The sequence below is a fragment of the Chlorocebus sabaeus genome, chromosome 22 (assembly GCF_047675955.1).
Source record: "Chlorocebus sabaeus isolate Y175 chromosome 22, mChlSab1.0.hap1, whole genome shotgun sequence".
Taxonomy (NCBI): domain Eukaryota; kingdom Metazoa; phylum Chordata; class Mammalia; order Primates; family Cercopithecidae; genus Chlorocebus; species Chlorocebus sabaeus.
Genome location: NC_132925.1, coordinates 59,748,797 through 59,762,596, shown reverse-complemented (window position 1 = coordinate 59,762,596; position 13,800 = coordinate 59,748,797). Strand labels below are relative to the sequence as shown.

Sequence of the window (13,800 nt, the reverse complement as noted above, 5' to 3'; positions counted from 1 at the left end):
TGTGCAAAGTTCATAAGCAGGCAGTTAACAAAAGCAGAAATCCAGATGGTCAGTAAACATGCAAAAAGGTTCATCCTTGGTGCTAAACAAAGACATGCTAACGAAAACAGCGCAATCCCGTGTTTTACCTGTGACGTTAGCAAAGGTTAAAAAGCCTGATGGTGCCCAGTACTAGTGAGAGTGGGGTAAAACGGGCATGATTCTTTACTAGTGGTGAATGTAAAGTGATCCTGCCTTTCTGAAGGCAGTAGGCAAAATGTTTCTCTTATACCATTTGACCCAAATACTCCATTTCCAAAAATTTGCCGAAAAGAAATAACTAGATGAGCATGTATAGAGGCATGTATAGAAGTGTTCCTCACAGCATTATTTATTACGACATATAATTGGAAACATCTTGACTGTTTTTAAAAAAACATATTGGTTATGTTAATCATGTTTTTCCCATGTAGTGAAATACCAGGTAATCATTTTTGACAGGAAAATGTTCCTGATGGCTTGGCGAAAGGCTGGTTATGTGCCAGTATTATGGTCTAATATTTTTGTAAACAATATGTATCAATAAATTGCATTTTTTTAAGGCCAGAAGGAATTAAGCTATTGAACAAATGTCTCTAGATGGTGAATTATTCGTGACTTCTTTTTTCTTTGTGCTTTTCTTTGTTTTCCAAGTTTTCTCCATTGAACATGTATAATTTTCTAATTAGAAGAAAGCTTTTCTTTTATACAAATAATACTTATTGAATGTTTTAAAATCACAAATTACAGATGGGTGAAAAGAAAAAAATTGCTTGTCATTTCAATGATTTGGAGCCTGTATAATCTCTGCGGTCCTTAACAACAGAAAACAAGTATCATTTGTTTGTTGTCTGAAGTTGCCCTTACTTGCCGCTCTACATTGAGCTACTGGAAAATATTTAACCAACATTAACAGCAACACTTTGCCTTCTGTCGTATTGTATTGTATTGACTAAACGCCTCTTCCTTGCTTCCCTTGAAGTATCCTACTCTACCCAATGCCTTTCACAGAACTAGTCTCAGAACACAGATTGGTGTTAAGGAGGCAGAAAAGCCAATCAACCAGAAAATGACCTCGGATGTAAAATTCTAAATTGGAAGGGACTCAGAGATCAGCTGTCTCAGTCCACTTATTTTACAGATGAGGAAACAGAACCAGGGAGCTTAGATGGCTTGACCGACATCTTGCAACAAATTAAAAGCAGAGTCAGGATTTGACCCTGTCCCCTGACTCACTTCATGGTGCAGTCACACTCCAAAGCCACAGTGGAGACCAAACCTTCTGTGCAAGATTAGACAGCAGCCAGAGGCCATGCTGAAAACTAGCCTCAGGTCTAAGAGTAACTTCAGAGAGCTCTCTCCCCACACTCCCCACCATTCTCCTAGCCAAGTATCTGTGACTGTAGCTCTTGGAAAACTAGCCATCATCCTCCCATACCTATATGTACCTACAGGGATCCTCCATTCCTCAGGAAGCCAACTTCTTGCAAAGAGCAGGTTCCTTAGGAGAGGGCAAGCCTGGATTGTGAATGTGACCTGCAGGGGTCTTACCCTCACAGTGTTACTGCCACTAATGTCCCTGCGATATACTAGCTATGTGACCCTGCCCCAGTCTCTTGATTAGGAAATTAATAATTACTATTTATTGTACTTACTCAACATATGTATGCCAGTGTGCTAAGCACTGTGCATACGTGGTTTACTTATTCTTCATAATAACTCTACATCCTCCAGTTTGCAAATGAGGAAATGGAGACTCAGAGGGGAGGATGAAAGTGCCTAGCCTGAGATCATATGGTGGACAGTAGCTGAACTAAGATTTGAACTTATATCTAAGTCCAGAGTTCTTGCCACTGATGCTGGCTTGTAGTATGTCTGCCTTCCCAGCAGACACTTGGCTGCAGGAGGGCAGGGACCAGGGTGGCTGACTCTTCATAGAAACTCAATTCAGTACCTTCTAAATGAATGGATGCCAAGACCCTCATCACTTTCCTCTTCCTTTCTCTCTGAAACTTATTGGCACAAGCATGTATTTTCTCTATTTCCAGGCCCTCTAAATGGCTCTGGATACTACTTGAAATTGCTGTTGTTTCCTGCTTCCCTCTTCTGTGTTTATTTTTCCTCATTTTTACCATCTCCGTTTCACTGTGAAGCCAGGGAAGACGTTCACTGTTAAGATCATGTGTAATGCTTTTGAGTTTCTAAGAGGGTAAATGCTCTGTAAACCAAGTTTTCATTATGGGATAGTGATGTACATCTAACATCGAGGCTTCTTAAAATTCTTTTTGTTTGTTTTCAAAGCTTTTTGATTTAGTGTACAGAGAAGAGACTTTGCTTAATGTCATTAAAAGTGTCACTCGCAATGGACGGTCCATCATCCTGACAGCAGTTCTGGCTCTGATCCTTGTTTACCTGTTCTCAATAGTGGGCTATCTTTTCTTCAAGGATGACTTTATCTTGGAAGTAGATAGGCTGCCCAATGAAACAGCTGTTCCAGGTGGGTTTGGGATCTTCTGATCTTTTTAATGTTAAAAGATTATTTCCTGATTATAACTGAACTAAAGAAAATAAGGACTTTAGTAATGCAGCTGTCTCCCCATTGTATCTCCCTAACACGTAGAGTGTGAATTTCAAATACAGATCTTCATTCTCACTTTACTCAAAAGGCGGTGTGGCATATCAAATGCTAAGAGTGAGTGACCAGATCTGACATTTATTTATTCACTAACATCATCTTTTAAACTAATGCAACGTTTTTGTAAAGCAGTGACCATATATATTGAGAGCGTTGGAGTATGCATCCCTTTAACTTAGTAAATCTACTTCTAGGAATCTATACATAAAGAAAAAAAAGCCTGCTGACTGTGCATGTAGAAACAGACATGTTTGGGAGAACATTCGCTGCAATGTACAGTTGGAAGCAGTCTAAATGTTCAGGGGTGTTTCATCAGATCATGGTACATCCATGAGGTGGGGTGCCTTGCACATAGGTACATCTTTATAAACCTCCATGGAAAAATACCCACAAGATATAGCTGGAAATGGCAGAAGGATAACTATAGTAGGATCACATGAATGTCTTTTTTTTTTTTTTTTTTTTTTTTGAGACCCAGGATCTCACTCTGTCTCCCAGGCTGGTGTGTGGTGGTATGATTTCAGCTCACTGCAACTTCCAACCTCCTGAGCTCAAGCAATCCTCCTGCCTCAGCCTCTCCAGTAGCCGGGACTGCAGGCGCCTGCCACTGCATGTGGCTAATTGTATTTTTTGTAGAGGTGGGTTCTCGCCATGTTGCCCAGGCTGGTCTCAAACTTCTGGGCGCAAGCGATCACCCAGCTTTAGCTTCCCAAAGTGCTAGGATTACAGGTGTGGGCCACCATGCCCGGTCTTCTTAAAAATTAAAAAGCTCATATCCATATATGAAAACATGGATGACTATACCTCCAGACTGCTAGCAGTAGCTCGCTCTCTGGGGCTTTTTTACTATGTGCAGGTTTTACAGTGAGCTCATGTTATTTTTACACAAAGCAAGAACAGAAGAGATTTCCAATTTTGAGAGTGAAAAAAACTGACCATAATACTTTATTGATACCCAAGTGCCCTTTCCTCTCAGTCACAATAGTTGGCCCTACTTAGTGAAATACTACTGGTTTTCCATCCCCTGAGTCTAAGGAACAGACTAGAATCATTGTGGCTGACTGAGCCAGCCAGCCTTTGTGCTCTCCCTCCCAAAGGCTGTGTTCTTAGCATGTATCTCCAGCCTCCCAAGTTGACACTAAGTCACACTTAAACTGCCAGCCATCTTAGAGTTGTGGACTAAACTGGCCTGGACCTGGGATTTCTATGAATGCCTGCTGATGCTTCTTGTGCAGACTTGGTATAAATCTTCCTGGAGTCTGTACGTTCAGTAGTATCTGTCTAAGAGTTTCAGCTGTTTGTCTTTAAAGTTGGAGAGGTGCTATTTAAGTGCGATATTTCTAGTAAGCCTACAGGAATTGACATTTTTGGCTTTTTTCCCATCCAGATCACCAAATGAAAGTGTAAATTGCATTTCTGCTTTGAATTTATATGCAAGATTCTAGGGTGTTATTTATGTAAAGAATTGTTTAATCAGCCGTGAATTGGGGACTTCAAACATTTTAACCATATGCTGCCAGATTGTTCATCATAAAATTTCCTTCTCTCTCCTAGAAACCGGCGAGAGTTTGGCAAGCGAGTTCCTGTTCTCCGATGTGTGTAGGGTGGAGAGTGGGGAGAACTGCTCCTCTCCTGCACCCAAAGAAGGTAGGACCTCCTAACTGTAAGCCCCATGTTAATATCGGACTCCTTCAGAGGCTTAACTGATGCAGGTGATGTTGGAAGAAGATTAAATTTACTGCTCAGGAGTAAGGCTATAGCAAAGGGAAAGACTGAGAGAGAGGAGGGAGATAAAGGGAAAAGGTTACACATGAAGAAAAGATCGGATGTGATTCAGCCGATTTATTATATTGAGTGCCCGCCATTTGCCAGGGACTGTGGTGTACTCTAAGAGACAGCAATGTAGTGGAGGGTACAGGCAGGCCAAATGGTGATTGCTAGAGAGTTGCCCAATGCTGAGAATAAGGATGGAATACAGAAGTTAGACACCCAGCCTGCTACTGCGGTCAGCGTATCATCAAGGAAGTGATACCCAAACTATAACAGAAGACTCTTGATATTCCAAGGAGAGGGAATAGTACATCTAAAGGCTTTAAAGGTTAAAAGAAAAAAACAGCAAGTTTGGGGAGATAATGATTATAAGGAAGGAAAGTAGCAAGAAATGAAACCACAGATACAAACAAAGGACTAGATCATGCAGGGTCTTCTGTGTCAGGCTTAGGAGGCTAAACTTCATCCAGAGAATGGCCAGGGGTTGTTGGAAGATGAGTAATGAAATCTGTGTTTTAGCAAGACCCTTCTGTAGCTGGAGAAAGGAATGAGGCAGACAGCAAGGCATGGCTCTTACTGCATAAACCAGTGAAAATGAACAGCCTCCAATGTAAAGCAGTTTATCCAGAGGCCCTGCCGTGAAATATCCCTGGATTTAGTCCTCACATCATCCCCAGTGAGAAACTTGGGTCCTGTGGCATAACCCTCATCTGAGAGACAAGATGCCTGTGACTCAAGAGTTGTGAAGCAACTCATCTAACATGAAAAGACTGTTTGCAGCTGGGTCTGGGGTTTAAAACCTGAAAAGGACAGGGCATGTTTTAGATTCCATAGAGGGAGAGCAATACTACCATAGCTGGAGAAATTAGCAGGGGTTAGTGATGAAAACAGAGTTGCCCCAGACGACTTTAGCTTTTGAAAGAAAGTACTTGTCTCTTCATTCCTTAATTTTATTCTTTCGTGTGCCTGGTAAGATGGCATTCAGGAAACAGAATTTCAAAATCCCGGTGTCTCTCCTTTCCCCTCACATTTTCTGTCTGTTATTACTTGCCATGTTCACAGAGCTGGTCCCTGCAGAAGAAACGGAACAGGATAAAGAGCACACATGTGAGACGCTGCTGATGTGCATTGTCACTGTACTGAGTCACGGGCTGCGGAGCGGGGGTGGAGTAGGAGATGTGCTCAGGAAGCCGTCCAAAGAGGTAAATTAATCCCAAGGGGAAGGAAGGGCAAAGGCGGCGGGTGGGGTGGTTGGTGGGAGCACCATGCAGTGGTGTTGAGTGTAAACTGAAGACACAGAGGAAAAGCTGGGAGTAGGGCTGAGTAGCTGCGGAACTAGCTTGTCAGGCTTCTTTCCTCTCTATCATGTGAGGTGGTGCCGCAAAATCAGCTGCATGGAAAGGGTTAGCTCTGGCTCTCTGTTCAGTAGATTTAGGGACTGTTTCCATCAGGGTTAGGCCTGATCCACCTGAATGCACGTCGAATATCTGTCCTGGCTGTGTCACACCACACTTGGAGAAATCACAATTGAGACAGGGGATATGAAAAGAGATGCAATTTTGAATTTAAAAGTTTAATGCCCAATTTAATTTCTACCCAAGTAGACGAGGTCTCACTTGAGCTGTGTCCCAGGCTCTGCAGACTAAAGGGTCACAAGGGACCCAGACTGATTCAGACACCTCTCTTTTCCAGGAACCCCTGTTTGCTGCTAGAGTGATTTATGACCTCTTGTTCTTCTTCATGGTTATCATCATTGTTCTTAACCTGATTTTTGGGGTTATCATTGACACTTTTGCTGACCTGAGGAGTGAGAAGCAGAAGAAGGAAGAGATCTTGAAGACCACGTGCTTTATCTGTGGTGAGTGTTGCTGGCCAGCTGCAGCAAGGGTGTGAAGGCCCAGCGTGGCAGAGGCATGTGGAGACTGCGAGGGTGTGATGGGCGGGTGCGTGCCCAGTTATGCGGGAGGGGGCACTGGCCGCGTCCTCTTGACTCTTCTACCCTCTGCAGTGAGTGAGGCTCTACTTGGCCTTTATTCTGCTGGGAAGTATTTACAGACCTGGGTCTGATTGAGCTGCTACCACTTACTAACTGTGTAACCATCATTTAGTCATTTAACATCTTTAATCCTTCTTTCTTCATCTGTAAAATGGGTATAATAACATGTCCTTCTCTGCATTATTGTGAGAATTAAGAGAGACAGCATATGTAAAATTCCTAGCTAGAACCTGGCACACTGTAGGCATGGGAGGAGAAGTAGTGAACAGCTACATAAAAGAGGTACATGGGCACCAAAGAAATCATTTTCAGTATAACTACAGGAAAATATTTGTAAATGTAAACTAATCATGGAGGAATCTGGGCTGCTGAGTAATCATTTCAAGATTATTCATCATGTGGCTACTAAATATATAAATTTCCTAGTAGTATGTATGCTTAAAAAAAATCATTTTCCAATTAAAGACTTAAATTCTTTGCTTTTTGCCCCCTTAAAACCTTTTTAAACTTTTTGCCTTGGCATAATTTCAGAGTTACAGAAAAGACATGACTATTCAAAGAATTTCTATATGCTCTTGACCCAGAATCCCTAAATATTAATATTTTATCTCATTTGCTTTATTCACACACACACACACACATTGTCTAATGTGAGTGGCTGACAGTGATGCTTTCTTATCCCTAAATATTTTAGTACACATTTCCTAAAAACAAGAACATTCTCTTGTGTATCTATAGTATAATTATCAAAATTGGGAAATTAAAACCGATCCAATACTGTTATCTCATCTACAGACCTTATTCAAATTTCATCCTTCATTCCAATAATGTCCTTTGCAAATCCCACCTCCTGTGGGGCTGCAGTCACCATGTCTCATTAGCCTCCACTGACACTGTTGAAGCATATAGGTCAATTATTTTGTATAATGTCCCTTGATCTGAGTTTGTCTGATGTTTGCTCATGGTAAGATTGAGGGTATACGTTTTCCATAGGAATATCGAAGACATGCTGTGGTATTCTTCTCATTGCATCATATTAGGAGGCATGTAATGCCAGTTCATTTCCTAACTGGTATCTCGGCTCATTGTAACCTCTGCCTCCTGGGGTTCAAGCAGTTCTCATGCCTCAGCCACCTGAGTAGCTAGGATTACAGGTGCCTGTCACCACAACTGGCTGATTTTTTGTATTTCAGTAGAGATGGGATTTCACTGTGTTGCTCAAGCTGGTCTCGAACTCCTGAGCTCAGACAATCCACCCATTTTGGCCTCCCAAAGTGCTAGGATTACAGGCATGAGCTACTGCGTCCAGCCATGATACTAACTTTGATCATTTGGTTAATGTGCTAATTGCCAGGTTTCTCCAGTAACTCCATAAAGTTACTTTTTTGGAGAGATACTTTGTAAATATCCTGCTATTCCTTAAACTTTCACCCCTTAGCCTCAGCATTCATTGATGATGTTTGACTGGCTCTATTATGATGATGGTTGCCCAATGATAATTTTTATTATTACTTCTACATTTCTTTATTGGCTTTTTATTGTAAGAAAGAATTTTTTCTTCTCCTGACATGTATGTATATTTCTGTGTTTGTATTTGTAACAACATGGACTTACGGATTTTTATTTTATTCAATGGGCTATAATCTTTCACTGTCATTATTTATTTTGATGTTCAAATTGCTTCAGATGTGACCAGTGAGAGCCCTTTCCAGCTGGCTTCTGGGTTTAGTCATATTATCTTCATTTTCTATATACTTTCTGACTTTTTTGGCATCATTACATATTCCAGGCTTAGGCTCACTTCATACATTTCCTGACCCATCCCCAGAATCAGCCATTTCTCCAAAGAGCCCTGGTTCTTTTTACTGGAGAAAGGTATTTAGAAGCCAAGATCTGGGGACTGAGTGTGCTCATTCCTGTTGGTGTGCTGCTGCTCTCAGGGCTTATTAGGGTACAGATCTAGAGGAGAGGTGTATGCATCTGCATATGTGTGTATGTGTACACAGCACATGTATCTGCACACATCTGTGTCTATATGTATGAAAAACGATGAATTCATACTGATACCTTTAATTCCATTTCAGCATTACAGGGTTTATCCTTTCTCCCTTTCTCTATTTGCGTTCTTTTCTCAGGCAGTGAGGAATCCAGCTCCCATTATCCTCAATATATTTATTTGATCAATCCATTATCCTCAATATATTTATTTGATCAATCCTAGAATACATAGAGACTAGAATTGCCCACTTAGGCCTCTTCCAATTATAAACCTACCAGCTAGAGTTCAAAATTTGTTTAAAGTTCTTGTTGTCCTTATTCTGCTTCCTCAAAAGCCCTTAACATACCTGCATTTTGGCATTTACCTGGGCAAAGGGACTTCACACTCCCTGGTTGTCTGCAATGTGTGAGTGTGTCACACACATTCTCATTTTACCCCTAAACACTCCTGGAACCTAGACGGTGGTCGTCCCATTCACTGACAAGGCCACTAAGGCATGTGGAGATGAAGCAGCAACTGCTAAGTGGCAGAGGTGGGATTCAAACCCAAGTCTGTCTGACTCACAGCCTGTGTTTTCCTGCCATAATGTAAACATGAATGCACTTACAAGGCCAACAGAATCCGACTCTTTACAAAGACAGGAGTGAAACCACAGCCCGCTTTCTACTGACAGTTCTGTTACTGATTTTCTCCTTTACCAAGACTGCTCAGTTGGGGCTGGGGGCTTTTTGTCTCATTTTTAGGCTTGGAGAGAGACAAGTTTGACAACAAGACTGTTACCTTTGAAGAACACATCAAGGAAGAACACAACATGTGGCACTATCTGTGCTTCATCGTCCTGGTGAAAGTAAAGGACTCCACCGAATATACCGGGCCCGAGAGTTATGTGGCAGAAATGATCAAGGTGAGTGGAAAGGCCTCCCGGGAGCAAGGTGGTGGGCCTACTGGCCTGGCTTCTCAGCTCTGAGCAAGGCCCCGGCAGCCCATGGGGGAGCTGCACAACAGAAAAATAACATCCGATGCTGCCTGAGCCCTTCTCACGGATGGGGCGCTGTGCTCCGTGAACTTTGTGTGTTCTCTCGAGTGATCCTCAGAACCACCAGACAGGTGGTATCAGCCTATGTTCATGGGGGAAATGTTGATTAGCACGTGACCTCAGTATGATTAGCACGTGACCATGGATCTGGGGCTGGGATTTTAATCTGGATCAAACTCCATAGCCCGATTTCCTGTCGCTATGTTAATCTGCTTCTTTTCTTGATAATGCTTTTTTCTCTCTTCTTTTAAAATAACATCTACTCTCTAAGAGGTGTCTTAGAGGCAAAGTGATTAGCCTGGTTTGTGTTTGCCCTCAGCCTTGCCTTTCTGGGAGACACTCTACTGATCATTAAGAAGTGATCATATGATGGAGGAATTTGAGTTCCAAATTAATCTTCTCGCTGATGCGAAGTGTGGATACTATGTCCCAGGAAGGGGAGAAGCTGCTTCAGGCTGTTAGAGAGCACTTCTCAGGCAGGTTTTGCCGAGATACCAAACGTGCGCTGTGGGTGTCCCAGGCCAGCTGTCCTTTCAGACCTGTGCTTTTCAAGCATCATTAAAATGTTCAGGGGTGGATAGTGGAGTGAGAAGCATGAACTGTGAAATCGAGGGAGTCTTTGTGATTCACACTGGCTCCCTCTGAGGAGAAGGGGCCAACTCTCCTTCCAGTTACCAAGGACTTCAGCGCTCGGCCTGATAATGACTTACGCTAAAGAAGCCTGCTTTTTATGTAGATGTAATTTTCAAGCTTTTTATGTAAAGATACTGGAAGTCAGGTCTGTTCAGATAAGTATCATCATTGACAGGCCTAGAGGCAGCCAGGCTTTCAGTTTTATTGCCAGCAGGGCAGCGGTTATGTGGTTGTATTTGCTGAATACCCCAATTACAGAGGCACAGAGGCCTCTCCTAGGCTTTGGAGGGCTTTCTGGAGATACTGTGCCGTCTGCACCTTTGAGGACCTTAGAGTTGAATTCTGTGCTTCCCAAATTTTAATGTACATGTGAATCATCTGTGGAGCTTGTTAAAATTCAAACTCTGACTCAGCAGTCACTTCCAGGACTTGAGAATTCTGCATTTCCAACAACCTTCCAAGAGATGCCGAAGCTGCTGGTCCGGGAATCACCCTTTAAGTAGTAAGAGCCTCACAGCGGAGACAAGACAGATGCTTACTTAAGATTACTCTCAGAGGGGTTGTGTGAATGATGAGGAGAAATATTGCTAATCCTTTACATACATTTGGCCCTCTTTGGTTTGTAAAGTCCTCTCACCTCTAGTATTGTATTTGGTCGTTAAAGTTACCCTCCATGGGGAACCTGGAGGAAGGGACTTCTGGGGTGGGGAGAGAGAGATGGAGGTTCATGGCGTAACTTTTGAAAAAGGTTTTGAAAGAGAGGATGAAGACACTAGGGTCATAGATTAGCAGAAAGAAAGGAGAAAAAAAAATCAGCACAGAGTGGAGAGAAAAAGACACAAGTTGCAGAATGCGGATGATGGCTTATCCCTTTTACAGATAAAAGCCAGGCTGGGGGTTAAGTGACTTCCTAGGAACCGCTCAGAAGGAACTGAGCCAGAATTCAAGCCAGGCTTGGCTGACTGTAGAAATCGCATTCCATAATCATGTTGTTGGTAGGAAACTGGGAGGATGCTGGTGATTCTGGGCAGACTCCTATTTTTAAGCAGATTAGGGATTTCTGATGGGTGCCATTGTGGATTTCCACAGGTGAGGTTTCCAGGGTCAGGACACATTAACTGAAAAGTCCTCAATTCCTTTCTTTTCCTCCAATTGTTGACACTGGCAAATTAAACCCTACTTAATCAGCATTTAGACTGACACAGATCTGTCCACATGCACAGATAATGACCTTCATTTGCATTCGAAGTCTTAATGTCTAGAGGAGGCCTGTACTATTCACCCTTGACTTATGTTCCTTCTCACCCTTCACTTTGTTCTCTTGTCTCTAAAGTGTTTGAGCGGGTCCTATCTTTAAATCTTCCAGAGGCCAGTTTTGAAGTTTTCTGTTAATCACCTTACTTTCCGGTCACAGAAAACTCTGGCACACTTTTGGGTTTCTGTCTCAATCGTGGAGACTTAAAGGCGTCTTGTGAGCAGTCACTTGATGAGGATTAAGAGCCAGAGTGACCTGTAGCCCGCCACCCACCCAGCCCGGTCAGAGCCCGCTGCATGGCAACACTCTGAGAACCTGGGCGTTTGGTGTGCTTTCCCCATCTACATCATTCTTTGATTATATGAGACATCTTGTCAGAAAAGCTAAAAATCTACAGTATCAAAGAATTATTCTCTGAATGTTAAAGTTGTTGCAGAACCAGATGTTCTGTGTGCTAAGTGGTGGCTCAGAGAAGCATCAGATCTACCAGCTAAACGGTGGGCCTTCTTGCCTGCGCTATCTGCTGTGGTGTTTGGTCTTGAAACCACAGGAATCCCTGCTGGGGACTCCTAAGGGAGCATTAGCCCCATCAGGGTAGCAGCTGGGGTGCTCAGCTGAGTCATTTGGCGTGGGTGGGGGCTGGGGCCCCATGGGACCTCAGAGCTGCGGTGCAGACGCTACAAGACCACCTGCGGGCCCTGATTAGTCACACCCTGTGGAGGCAGCCACAGCTGAGATGAGGCCCCCACAAGCCTCCCCCTTGAGCAGGGGCATCCTACCCACTGCTGCTGAGAGGGAAAATTAGGTGATCTCTTGAATGAGCCAATCCCAGGAGGCTGTAGCTACTCTAGTGTGGAGGACAGAGAAGGGACAGCTGATGGGCAGTGGCAGAGATGGAAGGAAAAGCAGGTTGGAGGGCTCACTGCCCTCTTGCTTACCTTGTCTTTGAGACAGGCTCTTTTAGGGTATGTGGTCCTCAGGAAAAATACCTCTTGCCTAATTGCAGAAGGCTGGGATGTTGGATTCTTCTGCAGCTCTCCTTTAGCCCATGGATGAAGATCCCAGAGACTCCTGGAGACTTGTGGAGTGACAGCTGCCAAAAGGCAACCCAAGAGAACCAATGGAAAAGGCCTCAGATGCCACTCAGGCAGGGAGGAGCCCAGCTGCCCTGAGAGCAGCTCCTTGCAGACAGCAGCATCAGAGATGGCAAATGGGTTTTCATCTCAACCCACACTGGGTCACAGAATTTACCTGGGGCACTGTATTGAGAAGGGTTCTTGGAAACCCAGGCTGACTTGGAAAGAATGACATTTGACGAGTCATGAATGAAAGAGGTGTCTGTGTGCAGAGCCCTGGCCCTCCCTGCCTAGACCCGTATCCCAAAGGCACATTCCCTCCATTGGTGGCTGCTCAGCCATGTGAAAACACAACAGCCTGTCTAGATCAGATATTTCACCTTTCCTAATTCCTGCTGGAACTGGCCTGCAGACAAGGTGACAGGACCTCTTCTCGCTGTAGATAGAAACTGTGTTTCTCGTCATCTCTGGAGGGAGGGAAAGAGGGAACATGCAAAGAAGCTCTGTCTTAAGTTGAGAACTCTGCAACTAGCTGTTCACCCACAGGTTAATCTTGTTTAAACATAATAGATAGTATATTTCCCTCTCCCCTTTTGGTCTTACCTTCTCTCCTTTCACTGGAGATGGGAGTATCCCCCTCAAAGCTGGGGCCAGGCTGATGCCTACCATGAAGTCCTCACTACCCAAGAAGTGGAGGCAGCAGATCCAAGGTGAGAGTTTCTGCTCTGTGCCTTCCCGCACCGCATGACCTTGGGCAAGTCATGGGACTTTGCTGACCTGGGTTTCCTGTCTGTACATCGCGGTTCATACCACCTCACACATCCGTTGGGTGGTAGACATGAGATAAATGAGACCTGGCAGATGGGAGGCACGCATGGAGGGAGGGAGCAGGTGAAAGAACAACTGAGCAACAGGCCCAGAGCACAACCAGCCAGGAAGCAGGGGCTGCGGGGCTGACAGCAGAACTGACAGAAACATCGTCTCCTATGGTTCCAAGACTCTGCAAGACTCCTTGGCTGTGGGCATGCTGTCACTAAGAAAAGTCAGAGTGGGCATCTTGACTCTTAAGAGCCTCCTCCCCTGGAAAATCCCTATGTCTTCCTCGCTCTTGAACTTTAAATCTGTAAGCGTGCTTAAAAGTTGAGGCAGGGCATGGTTGACATTAGCGTTCTTTGTTGAATAGGGCACAGATACTTGTGAATTCCATCCATGTCTTTAGTGGTTTCTTCTACTTGCTTTTACTGCCCAGAAGTAGGGCTTCCAGTGATTTGGGGAGTGGACCCTGAGTTCTGTGTATTCAAGGCAAACCTTAGATTAATCATGAAATCATTCATGGTTCGCTGGTAGATTTGTCCTTCAACTCAAGCACCTGGTGGAAGGCG

At 43.9% G+C, this 13,800-nt stretch overlaps 1 protein-coding gene across 11 annotated transcripts in view; it reads left to right on the top strand.

Moving 5' to 3' along the window:
* Nucleotides 1-13,800, top strand: part of ITPR1 (inositol 1,4,5-trisphosphate receptor type 1) — a 352,224-nt gene that overhangs the window by 313,548 nt on the left and 24,876 nt on the right. For all 11 annotated transcript variants that reach the window (XM_007985074.3, XM_007985072.3, XM_007985068.3 and 8 more), the window contains 5 exons: nt 2,320-2,515; nt 4,208-4,300; nt 5,486-5,625; nt 6,116-6,281; nt 9,162-9,322. In XM_007985074.3, coding sequence (XP_007983265.1) covers nt 2,320-2,515; nt 4,208-4,300; nt 5,486-5,625; nt 6,116-6,281; nt 9,162-9,322 — 756 coding nt within the window. The remainder of the gene's footprint in view (nt 1-2,319; nt 2,516-4,207; nt 4,301-5,485; nt 5,626-6,115; nt 6,282-9,161; nt 9,323-13,800) is intronic.